At 39.0% G+C, this 17,150-nt stretch overlaps 2 protein-coding genes across 2 annotated transcripts; one reads left to right on the forward strand and one right to left on the reverse strand.

Annotated features, from left to right (window-relative positions):
* Positions 1-8,955, reverse strand: LOC122671221 (protein GAMETOPHYTE DEFECTIVE 1). The gene is made up of 6 exons (XM_043868335.1): positions 8,470-8,955; positions 8,235-8,312; positions 8,043-8,123; positions 1,940-2,094; positions 671-1,854; positions 1-419 (listed from the first exon to the last, which is right to left on the reverse strand). The coding sequence occupies exons 1-6, from the start codon at positions 8,908-8,910 to the stop codon at positions 298-300; spliced, it is 2,061 nt and encodes a 686-aa protein (XP_043724270.1). The 5' UTR covers positions 8,911-8,955; the 3' UTR covers positions 1-297.
* Positions 8,956-14,386: 5,431 nt separating this feature from the next.
* On the forward strand, positions 14,387-16,484 carry LOC122671229 (protein ALUMINUM SENSITIVE 3-like). Its single transcript, XM_043868344.1, has 3 exons — positions 14,387-14,656; positions 15,631-15,876; positions 16,043-16,484. The coding sequence occupies exons 1-3, from the start codon at positions 14,426-14,428 to the stop codon at positions 16,355-16,357; spliced, it is 792 nt and encodes a 263-aa protein (XP_043724279.1). The 5' UTR covers positions 14,387-14,425; the 3' UTR covers positions 16,358-16,484.
* Positions 16,485-17,150: the final 666 nt, after the last annotated feature.

The raw sequence follows: 17,150 nt of genomic DNA on the forward strand, positions 1-17,150 counted from the left end.
GCCTATTCAAACTCCCAATAGGGAAACTTAACGTCATGATGAGGAGATTATGTCCCAATCATGCAAACAGGTGTGATTAAATTACATCCGTAACATTGATCCAGACCATCAGAATATAAACGGTATGAGGTATCCCTTAACCCATCCAATCATTTTCTCTGTTAGGGCATTGGGTATTAGACATAGGGCTGACCATAACTCTTCAAAACCATTCTAACAGTAAATATGAAACATCATCAGCTATTTCTCTTTACTTGTATTAATCAACTAGAATGATCTATGCTATAAAAAGAATCCTTACACCATTTTCATCTTTTTTCTCAGTTTCCCATATTTCTTCTTAAAAAGTACAGGCTTCAACATGCTCTTGAGAGGAAATGGGAAAGCTTGATGATATACCCTTTGGAATCTACTTTTACCTGCAGATAACAGAACTAAGAATACTAAGCATACCACTTCAAGGATAGGAAACTTTTAAAAACGAAATAAGCAAGTCAAACACGCGAACCCCTTCAGTTAAATGAAGAGGAGAACTGATGGGGAGAGAGAGAGAGAGTAATTCATGGAAGTAAATACAGTAAACTTGAAACCTATAAAATATGTTTTCAACCAAGAAAATTTTCTTCCAATCAACAAGGATTGGAAGAAAATTCCCAAATTAATCTCTTACCTCTTCTTAACTTGTCCAATGTTGGGAGGATGGTGTCAACAGAACGTTCTTCCTTTTGCTCTTCCATTTCAGCTAAAAATTCCTCTGGTGGCTGATCATCTGAAACCTGGACTAAATCTCCTTGCATTACACCACAAGGTGCCACAAGTTGCATTGCATCTCCAATTAGAGGTATTGCATTCCTAGATTCCTCACAGGGTTCCTCATCTGCATAATCTCTGGGCAAAGGGGCATCACATGCAACCGAAACAAATTCTGCCTGCTCCCGCATGTCTCTATTGGCTAAGACTTCATTTATTGCAACATCTGGTGCACCCAAAACTACATAAGCCGGCCTGTCAGAATCTTCACCAAAAAGATAATTTTGCTTAGCAGTGGAATCTTCAATCTCATCAACAAGTGACATGAGATCAACTTCAGTAGTAGCAATACAATCTTTTGATGGTAAAACTTTAGACACTGAATCAAATGTAGTTGAAGGTTCAATGTCCTCAACAGTAGCAGCAAGCAACACTGTTTTATGTGGTAACCCAGGAACTGTCTCCTGGTTAGTGATGAATTCTTGAGATGATGAATCAAGGGATGTTGCTCCAACTGCTACTGGAACTACATCTAACCCTCCCAAACCCTTGGCCACTTCACTCAAACCTTCTATGGACTCCATTTCCAGGTCAACAGGGAGAGCTGCCAATTTTTCATTTGGTGAGGAATCTAAATGATCTTCCGAACCAAAGGTTTGATGTTTTGATGGCATGATAGTTTGTGTTGCATCTGGAACTTCACAAGGGCCACTTGAATGCTTGGAGATCTCATTAGCAACATCTGATCCCCCAAATTCCTTGGAGGTGGATGACAGCTCTGCAGTATTATCTGTTGGTGTCTGCAACTCTGTACCGCTGCCAGACACCAAATCTTTTAACTGCATATCGTTTGGCAGCATGCCCTTAGCTATTGAACTAAAATCAATGGCTTTCGAAGTTTTGGGTGCTCTAGTAGATGCAGAGAAAAACTTTGTAATATCATCCAACATTAGATCACCCTCACCACTAGAGATGTCATCCCAGTTGTGCCAGTCTACAAACCAATGCTCTTTAGAGTTCAATTGCTTGTCGGGTGATATTCTTTCAATTTTTATAGCCTCCTTAAACCATTGTTTTTTCTTCAAGGCATTAGCTACTAGGGCCCTGAAAGAAATTAACAAGAACACAAAGAATCATTGAACTACCTGAATTTTACCAGTTGGATACGCAAGGCTGCAAGTTAACTCACCTGCAGTTCTTAGAAATAGCTTCTTTGGCTCGTTCCATTGAGAGCCCCAGCAACATGGATAAATTTGCAACATCATATGGTCCTCTCAGTTCATTTACAGTAAGAGCAGCACTTGAGACAATAAGATTTTTCCCCCGTGTCCAGTCCACTAGTAACTGAAAGATCATGTTACATATTGCTGAGACAACTATATTGATAATCAACTCAACTCAAGAAAAGTATTACCGCAACATTAAAGACATCAGGACAATATATTATACATTGACCTTCCATCAAAATAAATGGTATGCAAATAGCAACTTTACAAATACATGTGAAATCAAAGTAACTTACAACAAATGCAGAAAGTATTTCAACTTCATACGCTGTTACAGGGCAACTCATAAACCATAAACAGTATCGCTCAATCCCATGGACAATCTCTGATCTATGATCTGTGTATACAGACACGAGTGTCGTGTAGACACAGACACGAAATGTTGGCATAACTACAGCCTGAAATAAACAGGGGTATGGCTATATAAACAGATAATTTATGCTTGACACATTTTAAGAATCCAAAATAGATCATCCAATTTCCTACTCAAAGGTGGAACGAGCTTTAACTTTGGACAGTTTCTTGCATATGTTATGAAAGACCCTTTTCTGTTCTTGCCTCTTTGTGTTGGACAAATTATAGGGACAATTATTATCACTCCCCTACACAGCCTATATTTACTGATACTCCTGATGCAAATTCATCACCAAATAGGGCTTGTTTCATTGGGAATAAGTCTAGGGTTGGGTTACATACATGTTGGGCCTTTGATCCCATGGGTTTCTAATGTAATAGGCCACTTTTATGGGCCTAAAATATGGGTATATAGGTTGCATACGGGATTAGCCCAATACTTAGTTTATTTTTATGTTTTTTAATTGAACCAGTTCAAATTGGTTGCGTCCAATTGGTTCAATTTAAGTGATCATGTGACTTGGTTAAGTGGTCATGTGATGTAAGTTGGGCTGGATTAGGACTCTATAAGTTCAGCCATGTTTTGAGTCTATTTCTTTTAGTATTTTAGTTTCCTAGTTAGTTTAAGTTACCTAATAGGTTAAGGATTGGGTTAGGCCTTTCTTTTTTAGTGTAGAAGTATAATTTTGAGTCTTTTATATAAGGTTGTAAGGGGGCCAAGTATTGAATACGAATTTAATTAATGAAAAAGTTTTTGTTTGCTGCCACAGCTGCTACTCTGCTCTGTTGAGTGAACCTTGTGAGTAATATCAAGGCTACCTTGTGGGTAATATCAAGGTGAAGGGATTGGTGGACTCCGATCGACTCCTTGCATCTTGTAGATCGGGAGGTTCTTCTTCTTATTCAATCGAGCTTCTTCAAGCTGCTGCTGCTGCCTTTGAAGGAGATCAAACCAATAAGTAATTTTAATTTCCTGCATATATCCTTCCCCTCTTCATCCTCTAACCTAATCCACACCCCCCTCCATCCATCAACCCTAATTCTCCATTAAACCTGCATTCCTACCTCAACTAGGACTCCCCCATAACTCCAGTTTTAGCCATCACTTCCGAACCCTACTTCCAGCCTACATCCCCCACATCACTCCCCACACTCGACCTTAACCCTAGCCCTTAGTCTCCACTATAACCCCTCCATTCCCCCACTCCCTTAAACCTAAAAAACCTGCAACTCAATTCTGCCCAATTGCAGAATTTTAGAACCCTTCCATACCCTAATATTCTTATGCCATTAAAGCCTTCTAGACCTGCATATTAAAACCCTATAAACCCCACTACCATTATTCAACCCTAACCCTAATTTCTGCCCTAATTAGCCTAATCTATCCCAATCAGCCAGCCTTGTTTGGTGATCCTATTACCCTGGTTCCTAGTGGGACTACTCCTACCTAAGACTACATTAACTCCCCTACCTTAAACTTTATTTCTGATTCCTCCAAAAAAGTGAACTTCTACCTCTCCTTTTCCCTCGGTATTTTAATATTCCTAATACCCTTCTGTCCAGGTAAACCCATCCCCTTACCAGCTGCTCCCATCACCTTCTCCATCCAGTCCGTCCTGTGCTTTCGAATCAAGTCTGCTCCCTGGGTTGTGTATGACACATCGTACAGTTCTTAGTCGGGGAGCTTCTTTTCAAACTTCACTATGTAGTACCCATTCTCGTCCAGGAAAACAGTGCAGCAATTCTGATTCTGGGATTTCCAGAGGAGGTTTTTGGTGGTGAACCCGAACACTAAGAAATCGCAGGGGTTGGAGGGCAGCTGCGGAGGATCTCCAATGGAAGCATTAAAAATTTCTGGACACAGAAGGCAAATGATCTCCTAACAGATTCACAATTCATAGGAAGGGCAGGAGTTTCATCTTTCAATCCCTTCCCTTGCAAGACCCTGTCTTTGTCTGTGAACCTAATGCAGGGTCATCTGGGACTCAGGAAGAAGAATTCACTCCCCACAGTAACAGATAATTCTGTAGGTATCCCGTCAGGGAAGGGAAGGGAGGTTGCAGGGTCGAGGTTTTCGATCAGCGTGCAGAATCGTGGATTGAAACCATTTCTGAGAATTCAGGCAGCAGAGGCGGACGACGATGAATGGCGCCCTGAAAAGGAGGAATGGTTCAGAGGCACGAGGTATGCTTCATAGTATGTTGATAACATTCATGTCTCCATGACTCTTCCTGAAAATCTTGAGACATCCGATGAGTAATATTTATGGTGGAAATTTGGAAATCCAAAGCTGATTTTGGCATGGAAAATATCATTCAACAAATGCTGCATCATCGCAAAGTTTGAGAAGCACCCCAACTTGGAAGCGTAGGACGTGCCTTACACAACCCAGGTGAGCCACATGAAGGAACTGATTGAAAGTAATCGGAGCATCTGGTAAGGGGGATGGGTTTACTTGGACATAAGGGCATTTTAGAAATATTAAAATATCCGGGGAAAAGGAGAGGAAAAAGTTTACTTTTTGGAGTGAATCAGAAAGAAAAAAAAATTTAAGGTAGGGGAGTATTAGTAATTATAGGCTAAGTGTAGAGGAGTCATAGTAATTGCCCCCAAATTATAATATATACTGGTCGGGGGGGAAGCTGATAGTAAGTCAAAGAAAAGGTAACATACACCAGCATACATATATTTAGCCATATTATAAGACATTTAATAAAGCAAGCCAAAGAGAAGAAAAACATGAACAGCAGGACAGAGAGGAAATATCAAAGAAGGACTACATCAATGTGTTCCATTCAAAAATAAAATAAAATTGTGTTGACCAGAATATGTGGAAGGGGGAAAGCCTTGTCTGACATGTGTTTAGTTGTGTCCACACCAGATTCCAGCAGGATAAGTGTGGAAAAGTGAGAAGTCTCTATGGAGATTCAAGAAATCATAGCTTATGTTTATTATGCCCACCGAAAAAAAAAAATATTGAAATAACAGTGTGAAAACATGATTAATAATGCTTCGGAACTTATGAAGAAAATCTTCCACTTGATACAGTGAATTAGAAATGTGCAGATTTTCCCCTTTTTTTTGTGGGGGAAGATGGGGGTAGAAGAGGGACTAATATAGATAGGTTCTACTCCAAGCAGTACCATCACAAGAAGGGAGAAAACAGGCCTCTACCTTAGCCTACGGTTCCTTGAATGAACCTATTCTGGTTCAATTGAACCAGGTTCAGCCAGACCAATCATGTCTGAGTGTTTACTAGTTCTTTCTTAAACCATTCCTAATTAATTCAGTCCAAGTCCTACTCAAAGGAGGGACTAATATAGATAGGTTCTACTCCAAGCAGTACCATCACAAGAAGGGAGAAAACAGGCCTCTACCTCAGCCTACGGTTCCTTGAATGAACCTATTCTGGTTCAACTGAACCAGGTTCAGACCAGACCAATCATGTCTGAGTGTTTTCTAGTTCTTTCTTAAACCATTCCTAATTAATTCAGTCCAAGTCCTAGTTAAAGGAGAGACAAAAGTAATTGATGCATGTGTGCAGAATTTGATAAACATTATCTAGTTAGTTACAACTATTCATTTGATTTGTCATTTTAGTAATGAGAAAACAATAGACTTTACAAAAAGCCTTAAAAAAAGATTTGAGTTCAAATCTTGCTTAAAGGAGCTCACGTTTACTCATACGTAATTCATTTGGGAAGGGAGGAAAGACTAGGAAGTTGAAAAGAGACTAGAAAAAAATCATAACCTTTTTTTTTCATGAAAATAGCATTTATACAGTTGTTCACTCTGAATAGTTGTCATAGCATCTTGTTCAAGACTTCATGCACCAAGGGTGTCATCTATGTAGTAGTTCAGTTATGAGATTATATTTTTTATATCTCAAACAAAATCTGAAAGAATGTCAAGGTTTGTGGCAACTGGCAAGGTCTCATGGTTATTTGTAAATTCCAAGCTCTACTTGATGGGTCTTTAGCTCAAATCGGTAGAGCACTTAGAACATGAGTATGTTCCAGGGATGGTGGTTCGAATCCATCCAAGGCCCTTTTATTCAATTGTTCATAGCATAGTTAGTTATGGCAATAATCCACACAATTTCAAGTGGTGCTTTTCCATTATCTTTTTCTCTCACTCACATCAATTTTTTTCTTTGGGATATAAGGATCACAAGAATATGTCAAGTGGTGCTTTTCTCTATCTGTCTATCCATGTAGTTTTGTTGTGCAATAATTGGTGCTCTTCAATCTCTTGACAAAGCTTGTTTTGCTGTGCAAGAAGTTAGATATCATTCTTCAAGAACGGTGTATGCCAAGGTGTTGCTTTCAAGGATCTATGAGCTCAGGTTCTCTTGACATCTCTATTGTATGGTTGAACATGATAACACTATATAAACCTATCTTTAAATGAGTTGTAGAGCACAATTCGTGACATGAATGAGTTCTATAATCTGTTTCCTGATAGGCTTGGAATATATGGTCAAAACCCTAAACCTAACCACATTAATCACCATAAAACCTTGCTGCCGAACCTGTTACAGCCCCTGGTTGGAGTTTTCTTAACGTAATCTTCACTGGAAGACTCATACCTAACCCCTAACCTAAACCCTAACCCCTAACCTCAGACACCATTAAACCCCAACCCTAATTGACCTATTTCATCTATTTTAACCCTAGCTGATCCACCTTTGGATGTATATCCTGGTTTTGGCTTCTAGTTGGATTACATCCAATCTAGAACTACATAAAGTGAGTGAATTCCTCCCTGTAGTTTCATGTTAATTGGATGATGGCGTTACATGTGGTATAACTTATAAGAGCAGGGCTACTTTCGCTTTGGTCACTGTGATTTTTCTAGTGTTCTGTCCCTTGTCGGAGAAGACAATGATTAAAACTCTTAATAACTGATGTTCATGCTGTGATTTTTAATAGCCTTTGTTTATTAAAAAAAAATTCTGTTATTTCATGATCTGTGAATCATGTTGAGTATTGTTTGATTGAAATGTAAGCATCATCCATTAACATGACACTATAGGGAGGAATCCACTTACCTCCAGAAGGTCCCAAAAACATGGATGACGTACTACCATGATTCTGATCAATACTGCTTACAGATTTCCAGCAGAGCCTTCTTCTTTGCCGGTGAAGTGCTCCTCAAGATCGAAATAATGGCCACAGAGAGAATTGTCTTCTAACTCTTCATCCCTCACTCAAATTACAGTACAAGATGACATTCACGATTTAGAACCTCCTCTTGTTTATCCCTTGGTAACTACCTACCATCAAGGTAGTTACCCACTTAGATATGCAACCTCTTATGCTGATGTGGCAATTGGGCCACATCAACCAGCAGGAACATTATTTCCAAGTTGAAAGAGCAATAAAGATATGAGAAAACAATCTAGAGTGGTGAGGAACGAGAAAAAGGGGGGGGGGGGAAGTATTGTAACACAAATTCCTTGCAAGAACTAAGGAATAATGGCTAAAAGTACAATACAATGTCAGAATAGTTGAGAACATGTCAAGCTAAGACATAAAAGAGGATGCCACATCTTCCAATACAAAAACCAGCTCCTTTATATATTCATCACAAGCACAACTCACCATATTGGTTAAGAAATTTTTGAGGTACGTTGGATATGAATGTTCTTACCTTGGCATTTGAAATCAATTGTCTCCTCGCTTGAACATCGGAGATAAGATGAGAATAAACAATCTCAAAATATATCCCACGCTGCACATGGAAATGCAATCAAGAAAGTAAGGTATTTAAAAAAATCCAAATTAACACTTTTGTTTTACACTCATTCATTCTTCCAATAAATAAAAAAAATGAAGAAGAGACCTCCATTGCAGCTTTGACGAGGGGAAGCTTCAAACGAAATGGTAGCCTCTGGGAGAAATCTATGGCAATAATATCCACCTATAAGGATCAAACATATGCTTAACCCAATCAAGTACACTGTAAAATTAGCACAAATTATTCTAACAAACATGAATTCATTAAATAAGACCAATCGAACTCAGAATTAGACAGGTAAGAGTCGGAATAGATGTTCGATGGACTTTATAGCACAAACCTCAGAAACATTACAGGCGCGTTCGAAGGCAAGCTGATTCAAGGGGCGAACGGCGACCAAATCATAGGACTTAAGCACTGGATTGCCAGAATTCAAAGCGTCGGCCTGGCGAGGGGTGTCGACGACAACGGTCAAGCGGGTGTACTGACGAAAGGGAGAATTCAAGGGAACCCCCAAAATCTCTCTGTGGAACTTAACGGAAGTGGATAGAGTGGGAGCTGCTTTGAGGAGCGAAGAGAGAGGGAAAAGAGAGATGGTGCAGCGATCGGAGTCGGACATGATGCCCGTCATCGAACGATTGTAAGCGACACCGGTGTAGCCCATCTCCATCGCTTTCACTACAAACTTCAATCTCGCACTCTTCTTACCGCTCTTATCGGAGATTGATTTCTCTGATCCCCCTCCTTCCAGGTACGGCACATTCAAATCGAAGAAACTCATTTCTTCCTCGTTACTGAGAGAGAGAGAGAGAGAGAGAGAGAGAAGAGGGGAGAAACAGGAGAGACCGAGGTAAGGCGGGGACTGGAGAGAATGAGTTTTGCCGCCGTAGCCTCTTTTGCAGGTCCGCTCATCTTCCTCGGTTCCTTTAACGGAAAAGATGGATTAACGGTTTGGATTTGCTGCGACAGCCCTCTATACGTGTCAGTTATAATCAGGCCCTTCAATTTAAGGCCCGTAACAGTTAGGTTAAGTTTGGCATGCATTACTGAAATGCATTTGTAGTCGAAAATGCATTTTGAAATGTTAAAAGTACTGTTTGGTATAGAAAAACTGGGGGAAAGATGAAAAATAGAAAACCTGATAAAACTGGATTTTCGTCTTCTCAATCGCGGTGCATTGCCTAGTGCACCACACTTAAGAATCCAATCGTAAAAACATGGGCAGTGGCATCTTTTTATCCTCTCAAGTGTTGGGTGGACGGTTGGATTCTTAAGTATGGTGCACCCGGCAGTGCACTGCACTTGAGAGGATAAATTTACAATAAAACTTTATTAGTTTGGGTTCGATTTGGCCTGATATATACATAAAACCAAAAAAATCGATCGAAATTTGACCGAACCAACAGTTCACACTCTCATAATGTTATCACCTCATAGGGCAAAACAAAGAGGCAATGAGTGAAGTGGACAATTCAACTAGGTGAACAATCAATCTCGAGTGAATCATGTAATTCCTGAGTTGGCTCACAATAAGGGTGTACCAGGTGCACTAGGCTCCCACCACTACAAAGTTTGGGAAGGATCATAATATGGTTTACCTACACTTCGCAGAGAGGCTGTTTCCCAACTCGAACCCGCAGTCACTTGGTCACAATGGAGCAACCTTACCACCCTTTGTATTATAATAGGGTTGTTGCTTGTTTGGTTTTATTCGCTGCGGAGTTGTTTGCTCTCTTTACAATTCGGAACTACTTGCTATGGGACAATTTGGGCCCCAAAAATTACCCAAACCCCACTCTACAACATTTGGGCTTGGGCTGTGGTCTTTCAGCCTGTGGGCCGATCCGGGTTCAAAAATATAAGCCCAAAGTTGGGCCGAGAGAGGCTTTAGAGTGTATTGAATCAGTGATGAGGTACATAATGATTCACCGACTATTAGATTTATTTATAAAATCCATTAGCATTTTGTGTTGGATTTAAATTTACCAACAAAGACTAAACTTGGATTTGGATATTTTGATGTCAAATTAGATCAAAACCCTACTTCATATGGATCAACTATGAATTCGATTCATTTTATGCCATACCTACTTTATAGATATCTGTTGAACTCCCCACAAGTTGATTGTAACAACAAAAGGAACTCCTCCCCCCACCCCCATTTTGATGTAGCACTCCATACAAAAAATGCAATTCATCATTCACTTAATTTGGTGAACATCTTATAAACATAATAAAAAAAAGGGTAATTTACATATACTTCTCTTGAAGTACTGCGTAATTATAGATCCACCTATGAATTTTGGATATTTACACATGCCACCACTATTTTCTAAAATAATTAATAAGTAAACTCACTCCGTTAACTTGGAATTAAAACGTTAGAATTTATTATATGTTGATCAAATTGCCATTCCTACTATATATCTTTTTCTTTCATTGCTTGGAGTTTGTTGTGGAAACTAAATGAGGAGCCATAACTTAGCCAACAAATGATAAATTCAAACTATAAATGATGGGAGAAAGAGGTATAATTTAGCAGGAATGGCACTTTGATCAACATATGATAAATTCTAACGTTTTTAGTACTAGGTTAACATAATAGGTTTACTAATTAATTATTTTAGAAAACAGGGGAGGCATGCATAAATATTCAAAACTCATGAGTGGCTCTCTGTAATTACACGGTACCTCAAGGAGTTATGTGTAAATTACCCTTTATTTTAAGATTGGATTCTATGGTTTAATGAGCTAGCTACCTGAATCGCGCGCCTACCCATACTTTGAACACTTCACATAAATTTTCGTGACGACACATGTTGTTTTATTTTCATAAACAACCTCTAAGCATTCTTAATGGCATCATCGAAGGTCATTTATGGAAGCAAGTGACACATGTCCTTTTCCTTCCATAAATACTCTTTATTAGAGTGTGTTTGGTTGCGTAAATCAACAGAACGGTGTTCTGTTGGATCACAATTCTAAAGTAATAAAATCGTTTGGTTGCCTAATTCCAATGGATTACAAGAATTGCATGATTCATATTTTTACACTAAACATGATCCATATCTGAGTTTACCTTTTTAGGTGAACTCAGATATGAATTACAAATTCTAGGCTTAGTATAAATAGCATCATTCAACTTTGAATCATAAGTTTGCTGCCCTAAATCGAAAAACGATCTGAAATCGCGATTTTTGCTTCTATCAGGGAAAAATGGTCGTCATCTTCCATGGCCTGAAGGCCCTGAACCTGCGTTCTCTCTCTGTTGCTAGACCTCCTCTCACACCATTCTCTCTTCCACGAAGGTGAGAGATGGTGCTGCATCAGCTTTCCTCTCTTTTGCTGGACCTCCTCTCACGCCATTCCCTCTTCCACGAAGGTGCGAGACGGTCTTGCATCAGCTTTCCTCTCTGTTGCTGGACCTCCTTGCACGCCATTCTCTCCACGAAGGTGTGAGACGGTGCTGCATCAGCTTTCCTCTCTGTTGTTGGACCTCCTCTCACGCCATTCTCTCTCCTTCTCTCTCCTTCTCTCTGAACCCTGAGATTTCAGGGAGTTCTTTTATGGAAAAGAAAAAGAAATCTGTTGAAATCAAGAAAGAAGAAACGAAGCCCTTAGGTTAGGGTTTCTTCCATGGAAAAGAAAAAGAAATCTGTTGAAATCAAGAACCCTAAGAAACACCCCGAGAATGAAGAGCCCAAGAAAAGACGAAGAAGAAAACCCAGTTCTCTGATTTTGGTGTTTACCTTTGTGCATTTTTATCCCTCTTTAGTAGTGTGTTTGTTTTTCTTTTTCAAGATTTTGTTCCCACGGTGAGCTGAATCATGTGATAGAGATCAAAGTCATGAAATGTGGCTCTAGATAGAAAATAGGTAGAAATTTAATGGAAATTTAATCAAATGGGCCTGGTATATTTGTTTGTTTAGTATATGTTCACAATTAATAATTAGATGCTTATCTACTTTCTCTGTTTGTGTATGTGTTGGATCTGATAATTAGTTAGCCAGAAGCTTCTTTTTTCCATTTCAAACACCAAGAATGATTATACTGTTCTGATCAGGGGAATGACTAGCTCATTCATTTGATACCAAAACATGATTCTTCTTTACCCTATCATGTACAGCTTTGGATATCTCTTGTACATTGAACTGTAAAGCCAGTGAGAAAGAAAAGGAGCCTCAAAGCAGAAAATTGTAATAAAGACAAGTGAGATATCTATAGAGTATTAGAAAGATGCTAGTGATTTTTCATAAAAAACCATTCAAAAGTCAACGTAAGCTGATGACTTCACTTGCCATATCTCAAACCTTGCACTCGTGGGGTGGAGCCTTTCTTTTCTTTCTTTTCAACCATTTCACAATTCCATGAGGTACCCACCAATTTATTGTGACTAATTGGACAAATTTCTGATTGTTCTGAGATTAGCTTTTGATTAGGGGACTCCAACAGGGTTCAAAATGATTATGGTTTCTTTTATGGGTTTGTAGATCTTTGGGGCAAGTAGTTTTTAAGCATCAGGGCTTAGCTTAGCTAGACATAAGCATGCATTATGTATATAAGTTAGTTTTTAGAGTTCTAACTATGCTCTTGTCATTTAAAAGTTTAGTTATGGTTTGGTGTGGGAGCTTCTGTTGGAGCAATGTTTATTATCATCCACAGATAAAGACATCTTTTTCTTGGTGTTAATTATCGTCTACAAATCAAGAACTTATTTTGTATAAGGGGAGCATGGAATGTTAGTCATCACTTTATATTTTGCCATTCAGATTTGATGCCAATGCACAGGATGTCTTATATCTATTTCTCGTATACCTATACATACACAGAATGTCTTATATCTATCGTTTTGGCTGGATATATTTAGGAAAGTTTGTATTTGCATGTGATTTTGTCATCCTGTTTATTTGGTTGGCAGCATCAGAGAAGAATAGCAGAAAATAAATAAGGAAGAACAACAAAAAATAAATGATGTTGGATCTGTGGGTTGGCTTCAAATATTTTTTTCCGCTTTTGTTCAGTTGCTATATGTTTTTGTGACATGGTTTATGTAGGTAGGTGAGTCTTTAGCTCAAAAGGAAGAGCACCTGGGTTTGTTCCCAGGAGATGATGGTTCGACTCCATCACGACTCTCATGTAGCAGTAGCTTCTTATTTAATTTCTTATCTTGAAGTGAACTGATTTACCCATCAGAATAGGGTGAGGTTTGGGGGAATCTGAACTTTTGTTTTACTTAAATGAAAGCTATTGAGTCATACTGAGTCATACCCTCTATGTTGTCATACCTGAGCACACACTCACCCCCACCCCTTGCTATCCCTACACCTGAACACAACACTGACACAGTCACCCTCACCCCTTGCTGTCCCTACACCTGAGCACACACTCACCCCCACCCCCTGTTGCCCCTACACCTAAGCTCACACTCACACATAGCAATGGCATATTAATAATTTTAGGTTATATAAGGTTGGGTGATAATTTCAGGGTAAATCCAACTGACAGAGTTAGGATAACCAAACAGTTTTTCAAATAGATTCAGGGTGAATCCAACTGACAGACTCAGGGTAACCAAACAATTTTTCAAGAAGAATCACGTCACAGAATCATGATAACCAAACAGTTTATTTTCTAGAATTATGATTCAACAGATGGTAACTCAAGTGAATGACCATCCACAATCAGACCACTTCCAAAAGATTTACGCAACCAAACGCTTCCTTAAACATTCTTTATGATACCATTGGCATTTATGTGAGCACATGCCACATGTCCTTTTACTTCCATAAATAATCTCTAAGCAGAAAGGACACGTATCGTGGTGGCGAAACTTGATAGGTGAACTGAATCGTACCTGAACCATTGACTGGGTAGAGGATCACGTGAATTTCCATCCCCACTTTGTAGGTGATCAAAACTTCAAATTTATGTCCTTTTGTTGTCACAACTAACCTTCCATTCTGCCATTAATAACGATTAAAGGGGTATTTATGGAAGAAAAAAGGACACGTATGGTTGTCAAACTGAACTTGAAGAGTAGTTACTGTACACACAATCACATCACTTGCTCACTGGCCCTGGATTGACAATGAAATCCAGTTACGCTCTTCTCCGAGCGAGCTTTCCTCAGAAATTACATATCGAGATTGGCCCCGCTTCTGACCTTATCTGGACATCAACGAATCCTCAGCCCCATAGCCCATATTACTATTTTCTTCTTCATGTTCTTCCTGTGATCAAACTTTCGCTTGAGTCCTTCAATCTGTTTCAGGGTGGTTTTTGAATTGACGTCAACAATGGATATCGATTGGGTTCATTACCTAAAGGGTATGTTGAAACCAATTGCGGCACTCACAGTGGTTTTAATGGCAGTGGCTCTGTCTTACTTCCAGAAGCTTGGGTTGGGGAAGGAGATGCTCTACTCTATTACAAGGGCTTTTCTTCAGTTGTCTGTGATTGGTTTCGTGCTTCAGTTCATTTTCAATCGGAAGAACGGATTTTGGATTCTCGGAGCTTACTTGTTCATGGTCTGTTTCCTTTATTTCGTTCTCTCCACTGCTTCAACTACTTTCGGCATTAATTCCTTATTTTCTTCATATTTTTTGTTAGCTTCTTTGAGTGGATTAGGGATTAATTTTAGGGTTGTTACCTGTTTGCTGAAAGATTTAGTTGGGAATTTGTCATTTGGAAGTTTGAATTGTAATTCTGTCCGTTTTGGTGGTTATCATGTTTTCTAAAGCTTAATTTCTACCTATTCTCAATTACCCAATTTGATTCTTTTGTAATTTGTCACACTTATCCTTTTCAGAGACCATTTGTGAAAGGTAATGCCATTCTAAAATGTGAACACTCTTGAACTTCATCCAATACCACGACAAGTGTATTGGATGATCTGCAATGGGTGAGAATGAAACATTGTTGGTGAATTGCTCTGCCATTGTTATGACTCATGAACACTCATGGACAATGGTAATGAATCACTTTGGCTGTGATTGGTTCAGACAAATCTCTACTGTTGCTACTCAATTTTAATTTATGTAGAGATGGGAAACCATTTGATCAAAAGACGCGGTTTTAACTAAAAACAGCATTGCCTATATCTCCAAATGTTTGAAAAAATGGTGGAAATGGTGGCAAAATAGAGAGGTTGAGAAGTAGAAAGGATCTTGTGTGTTCTTCTGGAGGATACTCTTAATACACCCTTGTGAATAGCCTCCTCTCTTCCAAAAAAAAAAGTGAATGGCCTCCTCACCTTCACTTCTGAATTCTGACTGGAAGAACTTCTGCAATAGAAATGCTGTTTCAATTAGACAATATTGCCTTTTGAGGATAATGTTACACTTAATTAAGTTATTTACCCCCATTTTTACATTCTATTCATGTTCTTGCAGATCTCCATTGCTGCTTCTGTTTCAATTAGACAATATCGCCTTTTGAGGATAATGTTACACTTAATTAAGTTATTTACCCCCATTCTTACATTCTATTCATGTTCTTACAGATCTCCATTGCTGCTTACACGGCAGGCAAACGTGCAAAACATGTACCACATGGGAAGTACATTGCAGGAGCATCTATTCTGACTGGAACAGCAGTGACAATGTTCTTGCTTGTTGTGCTGAATGTTTTCCCTTTCACACCACGGTACATCATCCCTGTTGCAGGCATGATGGTTGGTAGCTCCATGACTGTAACTGGTGTAACAATGAGGCGACTCCGAGATGATGTTAGAATGCAAATAAGCCTGGTTGGTCCAAGTTGAAGAAATACTTTTTGAGTCATTTGAGGAAATTTAAGGTGTTATTGTTGATATGAGAGAGACCTTAGATTTTCTCTGTTGTTTGGGTTTTGTATTTTCTCTTATAGAGAGCCATATTTTTGTTCTTATCTGAATTTTCCACTTCTTTATGTAGGTGGAAACTGCATTGGCCCTTGGAGCAACCCCACATCAGGCGACAATGCAGCAAGTAAAGAGGGCTTTGATTCTTGCACTCTCTCCTATTTTGGACAATGCAAAGACCGTGGGGCTGATCTCACTTCCTGGTGCGATGACTGGTCTTATAATGGGGGGTGCCTCCCCTTTGGAGGCCATTCAGTTGCAGATTGTGGTGATGAACATGCAGATGGGTTCAACAACTGTTAGTAGCATTATGTCAACATACCTCTGTTGGCCCTCCTTCTTCACCAAAGCTTACCAGTTGGAAGCCAAGGTTTTCAATGCAGAGTAGGCTTTTCTTTTTGTTGTTCAAACCATTCCTTACTAGAGGCAAGGTATGATGTTTTCTCAAATTGAAACCCATTGTAATAAACTGCAATCATCTCAACCACTTGTTTTGCAGTCAGATGCTCATATTTTTTAAGTTGTTCATGCATTAAGTGGCCCTTGTGGTATTGTGTTTTCCTTTCTTCAATAATGTAATGGTTTTGTAGTGTGACAGAGACAGAGAGGGTTTCATTTCATCTTAATTTCCTTTGAGACCTTTGTGGAACAATGGAAAAGCAGTGGAAGCTATCTCCAAGATCTGGTGTTGAGTTTGGGTTTGGGTTTGGGTTTGCTAAGACCCAATTTCGGGTTGGGTTGCATTTCATTTTTCCTCTGGACCTTAGGTTGCTCGTGTTCCCCAGACCCACCTGATATGCCTTCTACACAGGACACAGCCAATCCAGTAGAGTCAGATCTTCCCCAAAACTGAAGGTAGTTTTTTTTTGTAAATTTTGGAATTGGTCTCTAAGATTTGAATTTGATTGTATATGTTATTTAAATAAAGATCCCAAGATAAATTACTAAGGCTTCTCGTGGTCGAAATTAGAGTGAAGTGGAGGGAAATGAAATTAAAACGAAGAGAAATTCACTTTTTTTTTAAATTACTACCAGTGATGATAGTGTAACTAACTCAAAAAGCAAGTTACTATGGTGATTAAAGTTTTTCTTTAGTTTCTTAACCTTCTTACTTGGATTTGAGTATGAAAATATTGTAGTATTGAGGAAGCTGGGTAGTAACTTGACATTATCGAGCCTAA

Source organism: Telopea speciosissima, chromosome 1 (assembly GCF_018873765.1).
Source record: "Telopea speciosissima isolate NSW1024214 ecotype Mountain lineage chromosome 1, Tspe_v1, whole genome shotgun sequence".
Taxonomy (NCBI): Eukaryota; Viridiplantae; Streptophyta; class Magnoliopsida; order Proteales; family Proteaceae; genus Telopea; species Telopea speciosissima.

What these genes read in the sequence shown, in the direction of transcription:
- LOC122671221 (XM_043868335.1), bottom strand. Translation starts at nt 8,910, where the DNA reads ATGAGTTTCTTCGATTTGAATGTGCCGTACCTGGAAGGAGGGGGATCA. An exon ending in GCGCCTGTAATGTTTCTGAG is followed by an intron (nt 8,313 to 8,469) that starts GTTTGTGCTATA and finishes TGATCCTTATAG; the next exon opens with GTGGATATTATTGCCATAGA. An exon ending in GCTATTTCTAAGAACTGCAG is followed by an intron (nt 1,855 to 1,939) that starts GTGAGTTAACTT and finishes AATTTCTTTCAG; the next exon opens with GGCCCTAGTAGCTAATGCCT.
- LOC122671229 (XM_043868344.1), top strand. Translation starts at nt 14,426, where the DNA reads ATGGATATCGATTGGGTTCATTACCTAAAGGGTATGTTGAAACCAATT. An exon ending in TCGGAGCTTACTTGTTCATG is followed by an intron (nt 14,657 to 15,630) that starts GTCTGTTTCCTT and finishes ATGTTCTTACAG; the next exon opens with ATCTCCATTGCTGCTTACAC. An exon ending in TTAGAATGCAAATAAGCCTG is followed by an intron (nt 15,877 to 16,042) that starts GTTGGTCCAAGT and finishes TTCTTTATGTAG; the next exon opens with GTGGAAACTGCATTGGCCCT.